Source organism: Otolemur garnettii, unplaced genomic scaffold (assembly GCF_000181295.1).
Source record: "Otolemur garnettii isolate 467f Iridium unplaced genomic scaffold, OtoGar3 scaffold00103, whole genome shotgun sequence".
Lineage (NCBI taxonomy): Eukaryota > Metazoa > Chordata > Mammalia > Primates > Galagidae > Otolemur > Otolemur garnettii.
The window spans coordinates 4475013-4496916 of NW_003852498.1; the positions used below are offsets into that span (position 1 = coordinate 4475013).

General features: G+C 37.5%; 1 protein-coding gene across 1 annotated transcript in view; it reads left to right on the plus strand.

Annotated features, from left to right (window-relative positions):
- The window catches only part of ARHGEF38 (Rho guanine nucleotide exchange factor 38), a 126284-nt gene that overhangs the window by 66272 nt on the left and 38108 nt on the right, over nt 1–21904 (plus strand). Inside the window, exons 4-5 of the mRNA XM_003796338.1 lie at nt 13300–13447; nt 20019–20036. Of these exons, the coding sequence (XP_003796386.1) occupies nt 13300–13447; nt 20019–20036 (166 nt within the window). The remainder of the gene's footprint in view (nt 1–13299; nt 13448–20018; nt 20037–21904) is intronic.

The following is a 21904-nucleotide window of genomic DNA, read 5'->3' on the forward strand; positions in this document are numbered from 1 at the left end:
TTTTTTTTTTTGAGACAGAGTCTCAAGCTGTTGCCCTGGGTAGAGTGCCATGGTGTCATAGCACACAGCAACCTCCAACTCGGGCTCAAGAGATCCTCTTGCCTCACTTTTTCTATTTTTAGTAGAGATGGGGGTCTCGCTTTTGCTCAGACTGGTCTCAAATTCATGATCTTAAGCAATCCACCCACCTCGGCCTCCCAGACTGCTAGGATTACAGGCATGAGCCACCACTTCCAGCCTAAATATTTACATTTTAATATGTAGATACATAATTAGAATGTTAATATCTTCCATTCATCAGAATTTTCTCTGAGTTTAAGTGCCTCTACCTATAGACAGAATATTTTCTCAATTTAAAATATTAAGGTTTATAAATTTGAACAGTAAATAATCCTAGTATTGAATTATAACACACAGAATAAAATAAATTTGTAAACTCTGATACAAATAAATTGGGAGAGAGGATAGCTCTTCCTTATAGTAGATTCAATAAGAAAATATAGAGGAAAATAGAAAATCACCATTAAGTGAACAAACACAACAGTCATAGCTGTTGCAGATAAAATCTACTAATTAATGCTAGCTTATGCAGGTGAAAGAAGAGAAATCTACTTTTCACAATCTGAAAGTTTCTCTACAAGTAATTATTAACTTCAAAGAGAGATAGTAACTTCACAGAGAGAAATCCAGCAGAGACTGCCTTAATCAAGTGATCGATGTCAACAAACCCAGGAAATAACACATACTCATATCATGAACCTCATACACTGAGAGGGACACAGCATATCTATGTTATCTTTGCTCAAAAAGTATGCAATCATGATCAGTCATAAGAAAATATTAGATACCATCAAACAAACCCTAATAAGGGAGACACTTGACAAAGTAATTGATCCATATTCTTCTAAAGTATCAAGGTCATAAAAGATAAGACCAGGGAACTATTATAAGTGACAGGAAACTAAGGCCAAGTAATGAATGCAAGTGGGAGGCTGGATGGCTCTGGAACAGTAAAAAAGCATTAGGCTGAAATCCAAGTAAGGTTCTCATTTAGTTAACAGTATTGCCTCAAAGTTAATTGTGTTATGTTGTATTATGGTTATATTAGATTTTGGCTTCAAGAAAGCTGGGTGAGGAATATTTGAAAACTATCTGTATTTTTTTCTGCAAATTTAAGTTAAACTAGCTAAAAATAAATTTTTTTAAAGATTGTTTACAGAGAGGATTCGATTGAAGATGCTCAGAATTTCAAACTTCCTGAACATAAATTATAACTTTGAGGAAGATTACAGAAAAATTTATGAAAAAATTAAAATAGTAAGGCCATGTTTAAAAAAATAATTAGTTGGAGCCTTATTTTATTATCCTCACCCTTTGTATTTAGGTTGGCCTTGTGACTTGCTTTGACCAATAAAATGAGACCAAATGATGATCTATAAGAGCATTACAACTTTGTGCTCTGTGCTCTGTGTAGAGAGAGGCTCAACTATCCAGCCATTTCACGTAACACTGCCAAGGGCCTAGGCAATTGAGAAAGGTCTTCCTCAGCCAGCGAGCCAGCCCCCAAACACCCCCCAACCAAATGCAAGCACATAAGTAAATCCCATTCCAGTTGAACCCTACTGGGTTGTCAACCCACACAGTTGTTAAAAACAAACATTGTTGTTCTAGGCCATTAAGTTTTGGGGTGACTTTTAATGCAGTAATAGCTAAATAATATAGATCACAGAACAAGATTAATTTATTTTGACTCAGATGATGAGGAAAAACCTAATCTGTTTATTGTGTAAGATGAACTGATTGGTGAAAGGTTTCCACAATGCTACCACAAAGTAAAAAACACAGGTGCCCATTTTTCTGTCCTTAGATGACACAAATAAAAAGAGTTTATGAGTTCAGCAATAAGTGCCAAAGGGGAAAATTTTCCAATCCCTACATAAACCAGGAAGAGACTTTTACTCAGCATTAACTATAGGGTTTGGATGAAGTTCAAGTTTAAACACAAAGACATATGATATGCTCTGAGGAAAACTGTACTATCATGCCAAGACGGAGTGTAGATTTTAAAATCTTGACTTAAGCAGAGTATCTAGATCAGAAATGGGATTTTAGTCTTTGGAGTTGGGAATATGACTTGTGGCTCTCATTTCTCCTTAGATGATTTTATAGAATTTAAGAACACATTGGTTTTAATATCAAGTTGACTTGGATTACATCTGGCTCATCCTATTGTTGGATGTGTAATCTTAGGCAAATTATAAAATCTCACTGACTTTCAGTTTCTCATCTGGAAATTGGAGGTCATAATACCTATCCTATATGGTTTTATAAATATTAAATAAAATCATATATATAGAATGATAGCTCAGTGTTTATCTTTAAGAAACATTCAATATATGATATTATAATGTTTTATTATCCTGAGAATATTGAATTTATTTACCTATTTACAAAGTTTGACTTATGAATAAAATGTGATTTTTTTTCAGCAGTCCTGATCATATTTTCAAATAAATCATATTGGCTGTGCAGTATTAGATGCTTCCAATATCTATGTATCCCAATGATTCACATATCTAATATGGTAACATTTTCTCCGATGATGGGAGATTTAATATATTAAGTGTCATTTCCACATTTGGTAGAGTGAACAGCAATTGTAGTAGCTGGCCCTCAATGGATCACGACTCCTAGAATTCATATTGCAATGTAATCTAGTTCTATTTTAACTCCAGATTCCCTTTGTGACTCACTAACTAAAATGCAGTAGAAATGACACTGCCATCAGGTGGGCCTAAGCTTTAAGAGTCTGCCATATAAGAAGTCCAGCTAGCTACCTTGTTGGAAACATTACATAGGCCACATGGAAAGAGAGCAGACCTGACATTATGTAGTGCGAGTGGCCCAGCGATTCCAGCATCCCAGCTTAGGCCAAACTTTTAGCTATCCCTGCCAAGGTAGTAAATTTGGGAAGGCACCATCTTGGACAGTATAGACCAATTAAGCCCTTAGATGACTGAAGTCCCTGTGGACATCAAATGAAGCAGAAGAACCACACAGCTGCCCTAGTCAACTCACAAAATTGACGAGAAGGTCAAAATGGCAATAATTTTAAGCCATTAAGCTTTGGGTGGTTTGTTACATAACAATAAATAACCAAAATAATGGTGTCCTCTTATATATGTTTTCAGCTTATAATGTTTCAAAGAATGAAAAAAGAAAGACTGAGTCAGTTTGAATCTACTTAACTTGCTTACCTCACACACATTGTGCCAAGAACCATACCAAAAGAAGCTTTGATAAGGGAATTATGATTTCTCACATGATTTTTCTTAAAAGTGAGTTTATCTTTGGAAAGAAAGATAATTCAGAGCTTTCTGCTCTTTCAAAGTATAGTAGGTGATGGCACTATTGTTCTAGAGCAGTACTTTGTTCTCCTAAAGCAATGTCTCTTGTATGTGCATAAAGCAGGAATCTGCTTCTTAGCAGTGAATTTGTGGAAAGAGCTTTGTAGTCATTGACAATTCACGTTATAATGCTGTGTGGGAGATGATGGAACTCAGCTCATCTGAATGATCTTACCAGTATTGTTATTGTTTACGTGTGTGCATGTGTACGTGTTTTACTCAGGACACAGACAGGCTTGACCTAGTTAATCCTGGCCAATGAGGACACCTAGGGGAGAGGGGGTCCCAGACCTGTACCCTGGAATGTGTAAGGCCAGTAAGGGAAAACCTGGGGAGACCCAGATGTAGCAACTGAAAGGCCAGGGCATTTTTTCCCAAATGTTGGCAGTAACAGGAAAGCTGTCAGCTTCAGAGAATAAGATGGAGGGAAGAGTGTGGTTTCCAGAGGCCAGGATACACAAATTCACACAGCAAAGGGCAAACCAGCAGGAAATGGTCACCAGGGTGCAACCAAGGGGGTGGACTTTCAGACTCCTGGGTGCGGGGTCAATGGCTACTCAGGCTACTAGGACTTATGTGTTATAATCAAAATAAAATGAAAGTGGCTTAGTAAAAAGTTCTACAGTTCTGTTCTCTGAGGAGAATTGTAAGTTCTAGGATACTGTGCTGACAGAACCTGCTAGTGGAGGTCAGTGGCTTAGCTGTGCAGGGGGGAGTGTTATTGGAGAGATGGAGTCAGATTTACACTGACCTGTGAAAAGTCAAACACTATACAGAATACACATAGAAACAAAGTCCAAGGTCCTAAGGTGAAAGAATCCTGTGAGTTTTCTGAGCACCTTTCCAGCCTCCAGAAACTAAAATGAGAAGTACATAGATAAGGAGCACAATAGCCCAGAAAAAGTATGGGCTTTGGAGTGAGCTAGATCTGTGTTTTCATTCTGGCTGTATCACCACTGGTCACTTGAATGAACGTGGATTGCATTTGCCTGCCTGGAGCAGAAACCTGACCCAAAGGGCCTAACCAAAAAGGGGCTTATTTTTCTCAAGAAAAAGAAAAATAACAAGAAACCAGGTCAGGTATGGTGGTTCATGAGGCTGATGCAAGAGGATTGCTTGAGGCCAGGAGTTCGAGAATAGCCCGGGCAACATAATGCTACAAAAAGTGTTTTAAATCAGCTGCCAAGGTGGGGCATACCTGTAGCCCTGTAGCTACTGAGAAGAATGAGGAGGGAGCATCACTTGAGCCCTGGAATTTGAGGTTACAGTGATCTGTGATGGTGTTGCTGCACTCCGGCCTGGGTGACAGAGCAAGACTCTGTCTCTAAAAAAACAAACAAACAAACAAATCCATGACTGAACAGCCCAGGACTGACTGGTGCAGCTGCTTGCTGGCTCCTTGGAGCCTTTTGCTTCACAATTCTCAGTGTGTGGCTTTTGTGTGGCCTCAAAATGGCTACTCTACTTTCAGGTATAATTTCCTATAGTCAATGAGAGCAAAACCACCTCTTCATAAAGTTTTTATCATTTTGGGGAAACATAATCCCTTCCCAGTGTCTTCTACATATATCACATTTCATTTTACACACATATTATTTTATTTCACATACACACATATCATCATACGTTTGCACATAGACTTGGAAATCTAAATACCAGACATTTGGGCAAAGGTCAATATTTTTAAGTTGATACATTGCTGGCCTTAATTTTAAGCATTTGGGAAGAAGGAAGAATATGTGAGCAATTAGCAATGGATGCCATGTTCATTTACATGTCCCATAATTTAAATGAGAACAGCAAGACCTCCAAGGCAAAAGAATACAAGATATAAGGGCATAGCCCCTCAAAATAAAAGCTCCATGAGGAGAAGAATTCTAGTCTGTTTCATGACTCTTGTATCACCAGCACCTAGACAAGTATTGACTGTAAGTATTTACACTCGATAAATGAAATCTAGAGAATAGTAAGTGTCCAGTACACTGGGTGGCAGATAGACAAAACTCAGCAGATGGTCATTGTTGTTACTGTTACTGAAATCTTCCTGTCATTTTCAGAGGCTGCTAGGTAGTATATCAAGCAACTTGCTGTAGCCAAGGCGAGCATTCTTACAAAAGGTATTTATAACACTAAAGTGAGATACAAAAAGAATCATGGATTGGTCTAAGAACAGGGTCTTCCTCAGAGTTCTCAAGCTTGAGTAGAAAAAGTTATTGTACCTTTTCTGAATCCAGCCAGTAAGAACCTTAACTTTCTCCAAGAACCAATGTTATCTCAATGTGTCAGTTGTTATAAAAGTCCTCACCTAGAGTTGAAGTGTCCAGGACTTTAACAAGGTTCAGGAAGAAAACATGAGCTAATATCAAAATAAACATCTGGGGCGGCGCCTGGGGCTCAAAGGAGTAGGGTGCCAGCCCCATATACCAGAGGTGGTGGGTTCAAACTCAGCCCCGGCCAAAAACTGCAAAAAAAAAAAAAAAATCTGTATTCTTGACTGTTAGTGCTAGGTTCATATTTAAAGAGCATCCCTTCCACTGTTAAGACAGAAACAGAGAGAAACCTAATTTTCTCCAAGTGACATTAATAAACAGAAGGAATCCTACCTAGCTCTTCCAAATACAGGCCAGCTCTTTCCTCTAAACTTCATCTCCACCACAGGTTGCCCTGCCCAGCTTCCAGGCCACCTCCCATAGCCAGATGTGCTTGGTGGATGCCACCAGAGCCCAGCCGCAGAATGGCCCCTTCTTGGAGAGCCGCCACCACAATTATGACATTGTCTTCCCTGGCACTGGACACAGTGGAGGGACATGTACAGGACCACCCCCTTTCTTTCTCTATTTTCCTCTTCACAGTCCAGCTCCCCTCCCTGGGTCCACTTCCGTACTTCTCCCTCCCTCCCAAACCTACCCTTCTGAAAAGGACTACCACATCATTGGGGACCTCAGAATTGTCAAATCCAATGGACATATGTTTCTGAACTTATCTTACTCTAGTGTTTCAGAAAAACTTTTATCAAAATACTTATGATATCATAAGAGAAACAGCATGAGCCCAGGAAATGCAGAATTACAACCTGAAGCTATAGCCATAGGCATGAAATAACTCTGAAGTCCCATTTTATCTTAAGAAATCATGCCTACTCTCCAGTCTACTCTCATCTATTTTCCTTCTGATATCTTAGTAAAATCAATACTTAAGGGAAATGCTCGTTTTAATCCCATGGCTGCCCATCCCACCTGCCACCTGTGTTTGATTCGATTTTTGTAACCCTAGTCAGGCTCCCTGGGGTATCCTTAGTCAGTTAAATCCCCAGGCTGAGTGTGATTTTGTAAAGACAAAAGAGTGTGGCTTCTTTACGAAGCATTTGCTTTCCCAATTTTCTTCCTTCTCTCTTCTCCTCCTTACTCTACTCTCCCCTGGAGAATGGAATGAGGCAAGGAAAGAAAGGAGGGAAATATATAAACGATCTGGCACTCTGGCTGGCAAGCCTACAATGCTTTGTTAGTTGCAGCAGCTGGGCTCCCATCCAAGGGGGTGAGAAGATGGTGGGGGACAACCCTTAAACTCCTGGGTGAAAGTTGCCAGTAAAGCTTTCATTGGGGATAGCACACCATGGGGCTTTCACTCAGCTGCGTGTGTCACTCAGGAAAATAACAGCCAGAGGCCTGTACTGTTGCATGCAGTGGCCAGATCTATCTCTGTCCAGAGGGTGGCCAGATCTATCTCTGTCCTCAGAGCTATCCACTTTCTTCGTATTCCAAATACTCTATCTTGACACACAAGTTTGACTTAGAACCACAGTTAACTTTCTTGTGGGATACATCTCAGATCATAATTTATGCTTAAGATTCTAATTAAAATTCATCTTCATTAGTTTTTAGAGCTAAACTTATTGCATATTTTTTCTTAATACAAGAAAAAACCTTTCCTAAGTAATAGTCCACATCATATTTTCACCTAGTTTTGAATGCAATGTTATGGGTAGTAAGGAGAAGACCTTCAACTAATCAGGATTTCTTCCAAAAATATTTTTCTGCCAAAGAAAAAGAAAAACCCCACAAAAACACAGTGTGTTGATTAGAATTAAGTTCAGCTGGGAGAAACAGAAAACAAAGATAAAACATTGCTAGCATGAGAAGACAGATGTCCTCTCTGTGGATAAGTCTGAAGGCATGCCTTCTAGAGCTTACACCAGCCCTGCTCCTTGAGGTCTTCCGAGATGCAAGCTTCTTCCAGCTCACAGCTCTGCTCACCAAGAGGGACCCTTATCTCCATGGACAAGGTCATATACAAGTTCAAATGAAGACAGAGGACAGAGTAAGGAAGGTGAAAAGGGGGAGTAAACAGCCTCTTAAAGATTAAGTTCCTGGTTATTGTCACTTATATCCCATTAATGAGCTTTAATTATTAAAATACATTGGCCACACCAAATGTAAGGGACACTGGAAAATGTTGCTTTTATTGTGAGCAACTTAAACTTCTATTTCTTTAGAAGCAGCAAACTATGGCTTCTGGGGGACAGAACACTGCTTTGTTCCTCACAAACCTGTTCAATCTCAGCAGTTTTCCTCATTATTTAGTATTTGGCTTTCGTGACCTCGTTTTCCTCTCTCCTCTGTGGCTATGGCTTCTTGGATTCTCTACAGATGCTTTTTCTTCTGGACCCCTCAATGGTAGCATTCACCAGCATTTGGTCCTTAGGCATTCTTCCCACACTGTGGACTTTCTTGCATGACCATATCAAATGCATGCCTTCTACTACCCAAGTTTTACAAATCTACATTGTTTTCCCTGAATCCCAGATTCCTATATTCCATAAAGGACTTCTTCACATGAATATACAATAAGCAACACAAACTCAGTACATCTAAAATTAGACTCATCATCTTTCTCACTGAAACTCTCTCTTTATCACATCATCATCTGCCCATACAGCTACTGAGACCAGCATCCCGGGATATGCCTAGAATTACCATTTTCATCTCTTATATATGTTCAATGTCCATTTTTCCCTCTCTTACTCATCTTTCTTGCTTTTGCTTCGTTATAGCCAGTATCTATTGAACATTTATATGTATCAGCTACTTAAACAAATACATCATATATTTTAGCTTATTTAATCTTCAAAAAACCTAAAATTATTGTTGTTCCCATTGTTTACATAATGGGAACAGAGAAGTCAAGTAACTTAATGTCACACATCAAGAAATAGTAAAACCAGGATTTGAAAGCAGGCAGTTGACACTAACATACTTTTAACTGCTGTAACTTCCTGTTTTAACTCTCCATCATTTACTTCCTTTATTAGGACAGAATTACAGAAACATTTCAATTGGTTTCTCTTTTCCAGTCTTACTGAATCCTCCCTGAGTTTCATCTTTCATATGAATAACTACTAATTATTTTTGTGGCAGTTCTATAACTTCATTTGATAATCAGCAGTTAATTCTCATCCACTTTGTCAGAATATCTTTGAAAGTGGTTAACAGGTACATAGATGACCAAGGCATAGAGCTTGTTTGATGAATCTTAATCATCATTGTGTTTTCTGGACAAGCACACAGAGATGTCATTTTGGACATTCCTTAATCCTTTGGGCCAGACAGCTCTGTTGAGTCAGGTATCAGTGCACATACTGGAGTCTTTATCTCCTTCATGGTAGATGAAGGAGATGTGTCCTACAGGAAGTGTGTCCAAAGGACATGCTTTCTGCAGCCCACACCATTGATGCACCTATGAATGTTAAGAGAGCATTCCACCTCCCGGATAGCAGAATGGCCTTCTTCTTACCACCCTTCCTTGTGGGAGCTATTTTCCTGGGTCTGCTGCCTAAAATCCATCAGCTCTTCCCCCAGTGCTTTCATACTAAAGTTTTAACTCCTTAATGCCATGTAGGGTCTTCCACGATCTGGCCATTGCCCACCTCTGCAGTCTCTTTTGGAACTTCCTCACAGACATGGTCCCATGCAGCCATATTAGACCACTTCAAATTTCTGAACAGACTTTACCTCCTCCACGTATCTCCCCATTTTCACATACACTCAGAGCTCCTATTTCAAGAGCTATTATGGGAATTGTTCAAAGGTCTCTATTTCAAGGGCCTATAGGCTCCTTTTTGCGCTTTACAGCTTTATTTTTGGATGTTTCCAATAGTCCAGGAAAATTCACTTTTCTCTCTCTCCCTTGCTGGCCTATTTGAGTTCCTCGAAAGTACTGGTTCTTTATTTATTTAGACAGAGTCTCACTATGTCACACTTGGTAGAGTGCAGTAGTGTCACAGCTCACAGCAACCTCAAACTCTTGGGCTTAAGCAATTCTCTTGCCTCAGCCTCCCAAGTAGCTGGGACTATAGGCACTGGCCACAATATCTGGCTGTTTTTTTGTTATAGTTGTCAGTGTGGTTTAGCAGGCCCAGGCCAGGTTTGAACCCGCCAGAGCCAGTGTAATTGGCCGGTGCCCTAACCACTGAGCACAGGCACCAAGCCAGTATTGGTTCTTTGTATCTGTAGTACCTACAAAAGTGCCTTGTGCATAATAGTCATCAGTGAATTACTGTCAAATAAGGAAGAACTAAGGTCTATAACTACTTCATTCCCCTTTATGCCATTTTCCCAAAGTCTATGACAATGAGATCCCTTGAATATCATTGATTTTACCCTGGCTTACTTACCTGCAGGGGAAAGTCATCTTGGAGTGGTGGGTCAGAATAATACATAGGCCATGTGGTTTCATATGGCACATCTGGGCCTGGACAGAAGGGTCTGAGAGTAAAGAAGAGGTATGTCAAAAAGCAGAAAATGGCTAAGTGGCTATATTTACATCTGTAAAGGAAGCAATCTGCAACATAGGAGTAATGATACTAGGACATAAAATCAGTATTTTGAGGAATTGCTTTAAAGAAAATAACTAAGGAAATTTAAAAGGGTGCATTTTTTTTTCTCTTTTGTATGGCAATTGCTTTTTGGGGAAGCCAATGCAGAAATTCTTAGGTTGTAGAATTTTTTAATAAAAGAACACACTAGTTTTATTTATTTTGTAGGATTCTGGTGTCTTTGTGACAGGCAGCCACAAGTGGAATTACCTTCACTGGTCTTGGCTCAGCCCTTCTCTGCTCCTAATCATCCCCTTAAGCCCACATACATTAGACAGAGCAGTTGTCCTTCACCACTAAGGAAACGCAGCTGAGTTATGTTACCGTGGAAACAGAATCATTTTTTGCTGCAAGACACATTGCTTCATCTGCACTATTATGAAGCAGAACACATTGGAAGTGCTGGGAGGGGAATCAAATATTCTGCCTGCCAGGGTTATATTTGGCCTTTGGGTGAATAAATGACTTTCAATTAGAGTACTTAAATATCATTTAAATTTAATAATAATTATTAGATACCCACCAGTATTTTACTTAGAAAAGAATAAAAAAAAAGATTCTGTTATTAAGGGGGGCAGTATAAATTCCTTTGAACTGGACCATTTCTGCTAAAGAAAATAAAAGGAAATATGCAATTATTGGTTTCACTGTGTATATCTTAGTTCCTTTCTGTGTTTGACTTTCAGAGTTTATAATATTGTGGATTTGTGAGGTTGTCTTTGCCCCTTTCTTTTTTGGTCTCTACTCTTGGCTTCCTTGTAGTGAACATACATATTTATGACTTCATCTTGTGTTGGGCCCTGTGTACTCAGATCCACTGTTCTTGACTTGCTGCTGAGTCTTTCTATGCCTGTCACCACTCCCTCTTCTGGGCCCTAATCTGCCCCCCAAAGCCCCCGCTGCTGTTTGCTACCTGATTCTGCTACTGGCAGTCTCCCTGCACCTTATGCCTAACCCTAAATTTAGTTGTCCCTTCCTATTTTGTTTTCTCTTCTTGTTAAATACTCATCTTAACTGTTTGTGTTGCTAATTGTTTTGAAGAACAAATCTACAAGACCTACGCTGGTAGAAAGATCAACTCTTTCCAATCCCAGAAACAAAACAAGAATCTCTCATCCCTCTTGCTCCAAAGATGACCATACCTTGAGTTCCCTTATCCAGCCTCAAAAAGCACTATTAAAACAGACAACCAAACGAAAACCCCAACACACACAGACTCACACACACACGCACACACACATACAATTTCTTTGTATTGCTTTAGAGTCTAAAATATAATCACAGGAAAATGCTATCTAATGAAAAAGAAGAGAAATTCTTTTATTGCTGGATATAAATTAGAAAAGAATGTGATACTTGAAAGTACTAGTGTTTTTATTCTAGAGGTAGTAAAACAGACAAGTGATAATTATTGAGCAACCAGTCAGCTGCAGCGGGCATTTTTTACATCCATAATTTCATTTAATTCTTAAGTTAATCTCAATAGTTACCATAGCTACAATGATTTCCATTTTATAGCAACATTTTTTTAAAAAGTCATTCTCAAAGTTACTGCACAAACCTTACATGATTTCTGACTCTGAGTTTAGTGTTCTCTCTAACCACGTCACCTTGTACAGTGTGCAGCAAAGGTCTGAAGTGGGTCAGGGGCTAAACCCTGATGGGAAAAAATGAAAAGAATATGGCCTCTAATCTCAGCTTTGCCACCCCCAGATGGGATTTTGGGAAAATCAGTCATTTGTTTCAAATTCAGATTTATTCATCCTTAAGGAATAGGGACAAATAACCTCTTATCTCTGCATGCACATAGGGAGCTAAGCAGTTAATGTGGGCAAAACATGTTGAAAATACTACGGACACTGCCATCTCTGTAGGAAGAATGACTTGCTCCCATTACTATAATAGGTGCAGATTTATAGGTCCACACCACTGCCAATCAATTGAGCCATCCCAATTAATTCAGCCCCTAAATTATCATCAATCTAAAATCTGCAATATTTTTGAGAACTGACCCTGTCACATATGTCTTCTTTGTCGCCCAATCATCTATTATGTGGTGGGTTGGTCAGTGGATTCTTATACTCATTTTTAAGTAATAGAGTGAGTGATTAAATCAAACTATTGTCCAATATCTACTTAAACTACCAATTATAGACTGAATTTTATTATGATATTAAAAAGAATATTAAATGCCTAGACACCACCAAGTTGCTTTCTGAAGATACAGTCATAACCTTGATTCATAGTATCCAATTGCTTTTTAAAAGGAATAATGTTCTATTCTTTGTATTATCACACATAAGGAAATATTTTATTTCTCTAAACTCTATTGCTTATCTTTTAGATAACCTAAAAAAATTCTAGTGGAATAAATATTGAGAAATTACTTACCTAGCACTTGAAATTTCACTTTATTTGCTTCTAACAAATTAATAAAAACTGCTCCACTTTAATCATGAACATGTTTACTATGAACATACACTGTACTCTGAACTTTACATATACTACCTCTCTTAATTTTCATAATGATCCTATGAAAGTGAATTTATTATTGTCACTGTTTTATAGATGAAAGAGCAGGTTCAGAGTTAAAATAACATACTGAAGTCACAAAGCCAGTCTGTAGCACAGCCTGATACAGATCCTGACAGGCCAACTCTAAACTGCTATTCTTAACCGCGATTCTGCACACCAACTGGTCACCTTTGAGAAAACCAGCTTTCTTCTGCTGTCTCTGTCTGTTAAGCTCCGCATCCTTTGTTTTATAAAAGGAAAAAAAAGGGGAAATGAGAGACAACAGAGAAGGAAGGGAGAAAGGGAAGAAAAAGGAAAGAAACTCAAGAAAATGAAAAGAAAAGAACAAAAAAAATTACTCAATGTTTTCTACCGCACTTGAATAATCTGGGGATAAAGCAGGACCTACACCATATTTTGACTACTTAAAGACTGTTGAATAATGAACATATGAAGTACCAGTTTGGTCTGACTCGATGTCATTTCACTTTGTTTTGCATTTATTAGGAGAAGTATTCTTGCAGATTAAAGGGCCACTGGAAGATATTTACAAAATCTACTGCTATCATCATGATGAAGCGCATGGTGTACTGGAGTCCTATGAAAAGGAGGAAGAGCTGAAGCAACATTTGAACAACTGTATCCAGTCCTTAAAGTAAGGCCTTTTCAAATGATGATTCCCATCTATTCTCAGTTGCCTAGCAGGGAACATTTTAAATGGATGTAGATGAAAGGTCTCACATAAATCCTATGTTTTATGAGGCTTGCTGGGATCTCTACTTTGCATTCCCTTTATGAAAAGCTGACATACCAGAAGCCCTGATTGACTTTTTTTTTTCAAGGATAACTAAAAATAACATGGGAGAAGATTCAGAGCTCTATAGAGATTGAAAAATGCAATACCAAAAAATATGAAATGTAGAGGAAAAATCCCTTCTTAAAGCTACAGTAACTTGCCTGGTCCCATATAATTAAAGGAATATTAAAATAACACATGGCCCCATGACCACTGGAGCAGATGGTTTAATAAAGTTAGGGGAATGTCCTATGACTCTCTGAATACGCCTCCCCTTCTTCAAAACTCATTTTGGAGAGGTTGGCAAAGATAAATCAGGCTTGCAAAAGTTAGCTTCAGAACAATTAGTCATGCCTTCCCTCTTCAGCCCTTAAACAGTGATGAGAGGGGCTACATATTATGTATTTTTCTGAAAGAAGCATCTATTCATTATAAAAATCTGAAAAAATATAAGAAAGTACATATTTATAAGATAAAAAACATCTTGCTATTCCATCACCTATTACTAACTACAATTTATATTTTCTTGTGATCTTGTTTATATGCACAAATGAGTTTGGGTTGATTCTTTTAACTGAAATCAATGTCTTACTACATATAATTACCTACCACATGAAATGTAAAGCCAAAATTACCTCCCTAACTCCACATCTTACCTCTTGGCTCTCTTAGAGTCTCTCACTATGAAGGGTTACCACTGTTGCCATATCTGTAATCCTGTGAGGCCAAGAGTTGGAGACCAGCCTGGGCAACATAGCCAGACCTCATTTCTTTAAAAAAAGGTAAAGAAAAGAAAAGGACAAAAAAAGGATTATCCACTCTCAGATAATCTTGATTAAGCCAGCAATTAACCAACCAAGCTCCCAATACCAGGGAGAGCCATGGTATTTAAATCAATGCATATGGGCTCTGTGCCTGTAGTTCAGTGGTTAGGCCACTGGCCACACACACTGGGGCGGCAGGTTCGAACCTGGCCTGGGCCTGCTAAACAACAATGACAACTACAACAACAACAAAAAATAGCCAGGGGCAGCGCCTGTGGCTCAAAAGAGTAGGGCACTCACCCCACATACTGGAATTGGTCAGTTCAAACCCAGCCACGGCCAAAAACTGCAAAAAACCCAAAAAGCCAGGCATTGTAGCAGGCACCTATAGTCCCAGCTACTTGGGAGCCTGAGGCAAGAGAATTGCTTAGGCTCAAGAGTTTGAGGTTACAGTGAGCTTGATGCCACAGCACTCTACTGAGGGCAACATAGTAAGACTCTGTTTCAAATAAAATAAAATAAAATAAAAATAAATCAATCATATGGGTCTGACTCTAGCATATTCCCTGTATAGTGGTAGTTGGAGGGTAGATGGGCGGGATGGAAATAGGGATTCCAATGTATTAGGACAGGTGTGCAGCTACATTAAAGTGAAGTAAGGAGACTACGCTGGAAGAAGTCCTTCTAGGGCAAAACTAGGTCTGAAAACCTGTTTAAACTGAGCTCAATGATTTTTTAAAAATATATAAATAAAATTTCAACTTTATTGCCCTCTACTGGTCATTAAATTACCGCAGTTTCTAACCAAGGAAAAGAATATATTCAAGTCAATAAATCACAAGCATATATTTAGTGCTTGTGCTATGGCAAGCATAGTTCTAGGTGCTGAGAAAACAAAAATAAGACTTATACCCTGCCCACAAGGAGATCAATGTGTTCAGATAACTCTTAAATATAATATGTGAAAGTAAGTAGCTCTAGTTAACTATTTCTCACTATTTTGTTTAATTCAGTGTTAGCATAGCAATTCAGAGAAAGGCAAAAGTTTGAAGTTTGTATTCGTCTTAACAAATCCATAGATCAGGAGCAAAGTACTCTAAATGTCCAAGTACTTATTTTCCTCAGAAAAAATTACAGTATTATCCTGGGTGTGAATGGAGAGGATGTGGTTAATTTACTTTGGACATATGCTCCTAACTGCTCACCAGAGGTGGAGATGTCTGTTTCAGAGACGAGTGAAAGTTAGTATATTATTCATTGAATGTTTAACTCCACCAAGAAAAGAATAGACTCTGTCAAAATATCCCACCAGGCTTTTAGCTCAATACCATACCTGAAAAAGCAGTTACATACTTCTTGCTTCCCAAGATCACAGTTACAGGCAGAGGTAGTCTTGAAACCTCATAATGTCCTAATTACTGAAAATTACTTTCAGACTCAATGGCCTATTTGACTTTTTTTTTTAAATGCTTCAAGTTCTGGTGATGTCCCAAATTTCAGAACCATTTTGATTTTAGGTAATAATTTCGGGCACTAGAAAGAAGATGTTAAGGTTTAGAAAGCCCAAAAATCAAAAGAAGTCACATTGGCAGAACTATTTCTTAAGGGAAAGAAAATCAAAATAAAATAGCTTAAGTTAGAGCTATTTTCCCCAAAGTTGCCTTTCCATGAAAATAAAGTTAATGATGAATAGTACAGGTCTGCCTGAAGGCTGAGAATAGTAGAATTATTGACATTACTATAATACTGACCTCAACTGAGCTAAGCTTTAAATTCTGAGAAACAGGTTTTCAAACAGGTTTATAGGCCAAAGAGAATCTGGAACACCCCAAGGGCTTGATTTCCCTTGCCAAGTAATCAGTCAGCTATTAGTGTGGCTCTGCCTTTCTTCCTTGTGGCTGAATAACAGAGCCCAAGTGCAGATGCCAATTTCTAATGAATATTAGGTGTGGCTTCCATTTTATACCGTGCAAGGGGGGACTGGAACAACTTGGTTTGAAGCAATAACCACCAGAGAGGTGGCTTCATGCCTCAGAAGCTAAAGTAGATTTTAAAGTAACTTAGTTGCATTTCAACCAAAATTAAAATATGCTTATTGAGGGCCTACTAAATATTTATAGAGTGCTAGATAATGTTGAAAATATTTTTTAAAATATATAGGCATACTTCTTGCTTCCCAAGATCACAGCCCCTAGCCGCAGAGATAAACAAAACCATGTGGACATTTTAATAAGGAATTAATTGAATAACACCAGAAGCTGTCACCAGTGGGTGCATTTCAAGACTAATTTCTAAAAAAGTGGCAGAGATACTGCCTGTTTCTGTAACAGACTCAAGGTTATAACATTTGGTTATTTTTTTTTAAGCCCATTATCTTTCAAAAGAAAAAATAATGCTGAATCTCTCTGTAATGTTAGGGCTCTGTTTCTCTATGTCTGAGTTCCCTTGTGCCTGATCTACCCAGGATGTGAATTAAAAGTGCAGATTCCTATGCTCTGCCTTAGACCAAAGACACAGGATTGCTGGTGGTTCAGTGCAGAATCTGCACTTTTAACAAGCACCCTCAGGTGGTTTTTCCACACAAATTCAAGTTAAAAACTACATCAGAGGAAGAAATCATACTCACAGTACTGGATGCTTTCTCTGAAGCAGATGGCCTTTTTTCCCATCAATATCCATACAATCTAAGCAGTAATTTCAGAGTTTGTAGATCTTAAAAAAGAAAAGACTATAAAGCTATCCAGAAGCATGATACACATCTGCATCTATAGCCTACAAATTGGAAATTCCATGTTTTTATTTATTCAACAAGAAGTATTTAAAGAACTGCTTTGGGACCCTAAGATTGTGTGAAATATTGTATTAATCCAGTCTCTAAAGTTATGGAAGTTGCTTGCTGATCTGATTACTTAGCCTCTTTGAGGTTATTTAAGGTTTCTGATCTGTCTGAGGAGAGTAAAAAAGAGAATGGCTATAAATGTAAGGGAAGCTATATTTAGAATAGCCTGTCTGCGGCCTCCTTTTTCTGTTTTTCCACTTATAAACACAACCAAAGTCGCTGCTGCATTTCAAAGCCCCTCAAGATCTGTTTATTTTGTAACAGATAAACAAAGAAGGAGATCTTCTAAGTTTTTCTGATAGATGGAGGACATTATTTCTAGCTTCATTTCTACTTGCTTTGAACTTACCTATTTTTCTTCTTACTAAACAAGTCCATCATGCTCAGGAGGAAAATTTCTAACTGCTAGTCATCTGGGCTCTTTGGCTGCTCACATTACTTAACTCCATTCAGAGGGGGAGCTATGAGCTCATGCAATCTGAAATCTAGAGGAATGCATTTCAATTTGTTCACCACATTTTATACTTACTATTCTAACGGAGTGCTCCAAGTGAAAATTAAAATCCCTTTGGGAAATTCTTTCAGTTCCTTGTTTTATGGCATCATCTTGGAAAAAAGACTATAATCGTAAGGAATAGTCAGATAACAACTTTTGTTAATGGTGAATCAAATTATAATGATCTTGTGAAGGTAGGAAATGCAGTGGTAGATATTCCATAAAAGGGTAAGTGGACACAGTTTACTTCCTCCTTTCCCAATTATCCTTTGCTGGGATCAACTTCTGGAAAGTTTTAGACTAAAAGAGAAATTTTTTTTAAAATGATGAGTAAATCAAAAAGAGATGTTTTCATGTAGAGCCCTTACTCCATAGCCTGTGGTTTCCTCTAATGGAAAGCCCCTCAGGTTTCTTTTTTACAAATATTAAACACGGCAGTAATTTATGTTATAATATTTAGGTTTTATTTGGTTGAAATAAATAAAATAGAATTTTTTTTCACATTTTTCTTTTGGGGTTAAAATAACAATCTTTTCTTTTCTTGTGATCTTGTAAGTCAATGATCACAGTATTTGCTAGGTTGTTTCCATGGAAAATTGCATTTTTATTTTTATTCATTTTCTTCCCCAAGTTTTTTGCTCTGTGATCCACAAAACATACTGGGCAAATAAAATTCTTCTGTAGGATAGAAATTAGGGAAAGAAAAGAGCTTAAAAGAAATGACTGGGAGGAAATATCAGACAAGAGGGCAATTGATGGTGTAATTTCTTCCATTGCAGTAGAACTCTTCAAATAGCTGTAAACAATTGCCTATAATTGTGACAGTTTCAGATTTTTTAAAAATTATAATTCTGTTCTTGATTCTCAACTAGAAGATCTTAGACTCAGCAAAACCTAGCTACTTCAAGATACCTAGGAAACCATTTATATAACATGTCTGAAGATAGAGGAAACAATTGCTTCACACATAAACACTGCTTTTTTCCACATATACAAAGTGCTTGGATTAATGAAAATAAATGTCTTCAATCCATTAAAATTTATACAGGTTAGCACAGGTAATTATCATTAAATTTTTTCTGAATCACTAAATGTGAAAAGACCATCTACTATTATGGGGTGAGGTCATAAAATCTTTGATATTAACATTCATTGTATAGATCAGAAACCAGAGGATCACAGAAATCAGAGATCAGACAATAAAAACAAGATATTATTTTATTTCTCTATAGCCACATGAGGTTTTTAGAGAAAAACATCCATCTTCTTGTTCCTTAAATTTGACCTGAATAATTTCCACTTTTTAATTAATAATTAATTTGACAAATATGCTCCCCCCAAATGTCAGGCAGTTTTTAAGGTACCAGGGCTACGGCAGTTAACAAATCAAGGCTTAATCCTTGCCCAGAGTTGTTGGTGAGGGGGATAAACAATAGACTGAATAAGAACAATCCATAACATATTAGTAAGTGACAAGTGTTAGGGAGATAAACAAAGCAGGCAATGGAAAATAAGCAGTGTGGTGAAGTAGGATGCAATCTTTAAAGGGCTGGTAAGGGAAGACTTTCCAGGGAAGGACACTTGAGCAAAGATCTGAAAAAAATAAGGGAATAAGCCACAGAGGTGTCTGGAAGAAGAACAGTCCCACAGAAGCAGCAGGAAGTGCAAAGAGCCAGAGGCAAGGGCACCCCTGACCAGCTTTAGACAGTGGAGGAGGCTTTGTGGTGGCTACACACTGGGGGAGGAGGTGTGCTAGGAAGTAGAGAGTGGGCAGAAAGAGAGGCGGATCATATACTGCTTTTCCTTGGAAGGATTTCAGTTTTACTTGAGCAAAAAGGAAGCCAAAAAAACTAGCAATGCTGAGTGAAGGCTTTTGTGAGAATTCTCTACTGAATCGGTGAATTGTTCATTTGTGTAACACTATAGTGTGTACAGAGATGTACAGAGATATACAGCCCTTGATAGTTTCCTGCAAGTCAGTTAAACATTTCCTTTGTAATCTTGTCATCTTGGTTTCCCCTATTGCCATGTTTAATAGATCTTTTTTAATACTATAAACAAAGATTTAAGTTTATTTTCAAATTATGCAAATTTATTAACGGCAATCTGAATCAACAGTTTTTAATCTTATATAAAATGAGAAGCAAAAATAGTATATTTACTAAAATAAAACTTTAGGGTCATGATTATAAAATAATGAGGTTAACTCTATAGAGCATTCATGAAAATTACTTATTATTTCATGTAAGAAAATTAAAAAGTTTTATGAATGCTGCATATTACCCCAAATATATGGATTTACATGAATTTGCTTTTTTTCTTCTTTTACAGGAAAATATACGTGCAAGAGTAAGTACTTTTTTTAATAATAGAAATCAAATATAAAAATCATGAGAAAAAACTGCTGAATGTTTCTGTCTAAATCAGAATTGTTGGTTTTTACAAATATGTGTATTGCTCTTAATAAATAAGTCAGGATTTCAAAGGCAGTTAACCCAGATATAATATCACTGGTGCATCAGATTTTGGTATTACTTTGTTTCTAATTTGTGTGAGGTGATCTCACTTATACATAAACTTTAGTATACTTTTTGGGAAGAATCCTGATATACAATTTATTAAGTTTGATGGTGACAGGAATTCTTTGGGAACTTCCCATCATACATATGTCAGGAATCCTAACTATGCTATCCAAAAACACTTAACATCTCAAATTAGTACCATAATATTCCTGACGTTCCCATAAGTTAAAGCATAACAAAATACAAATATGTATTATACTAAAATATTGAGTTTCTTCTAATTTAGACTCTTGTATGATTTATGGAGAAAAAAATTATAACATATATAACATAGAAATGAAATATTAAGATGAAATAGTCAATCACTATAACAATATCAAAACTATTTTATAAAACAACATATACTTATGCATACACTCTTTTTTTAGAGAAGAAAAGCATGTATAGACTGATTAATATTGAATGGATGATGTTGTCTTAAATGCAAAGTCAAATTTACCAGGACTTTGAAAGACACATGTTTAGCTTATCGTAGTCAGCAATACTCTAAGGTTCTGAGATCCTAGCAGGTATCTGTGTGTATGTGTGTGTGTGTGTTTATTTTAAAAAATGTATAAAAGAAATCATATTAACTTTAGCTATAGATGCCCGTCATTTATGCTTTGGTGCAGAACAATAGTAAGTAAAGATTTCTAGACTGGGGTGGAGGAATCAGGCATCATATAAACAGGTAGACCAAGGCTTTAAATACCTCAGATGAGTTGAGAAGTTGATATTTATGAACAGCAAACAAGGAACAAGTTTTCTCACTTACCAAGTCTTTTCTTCCAAAAAGAAAAAATATCCTGCAGGATAAACAGATATGAGTAGATTTGTTTTATGAGTTTCCAATTCTGAAATCATTTCCATTTGAAGAGGAGATGAGCCTTTCTATCTTCTCTTCAAAGACAGAAGATAGAAGATGGGGGTGATACTGCCCCAGGGTAATGCCTGTGTCCCTGGCATTGCGCCAAGGACTGGAGCTTCACATAAATCAGTGACTAAAGAGCTTCATGTGCTACTAATTCTACTTAGATTTCTTTTTCTAAAGCTTAGGTCTTCGCAGTCAAAAAATAAAGAGAGATGAGAGTCAGAGGAGAGGGAAGTATTCCTCTTAGTGCAATTAACATGTATAGATTCTACACACAGAATACCTAACACAAACAGGGTATTACATTGAAACACTTGCTTAAAAAAGGGGCCCTAGCTTTTGCAGCAATCCTGCTGTGCAGGAGTTAGCCAGGTTGTGTGTGCCTCCTCTAGCCTATTCTATACACAGAGAACCAAAAAAGAAGAGCAGTCACAGTGTGTGGCTCGATGAACATCAAAGTCAAGTTGGCCATGAATTATTTCCCTTTGTGTTTCTCTTGCTCAGGTCATGAAGCACACATGCTGCTACAGGAAAGGGTAAAAGGCAATGTCAAGTGCTGTGTAATTGTTGGGCTCCTTAGTGGTAAAGGGCAGGAATGTTGCAGCTGAAAGGGCATTTAAGAGATAAGGGTTTTTAAATGACATTCCAAAAAATCTCTTACCAATGGCAGCTGAAAATTGTCTGTTTTTTCTTATCCACATTTAAAAAAATACAGAGAAAGTCAAAGATATAACTTCTAAAATATTTACTTTGAATTATAATCTTATAATAGATTATTCAGACTG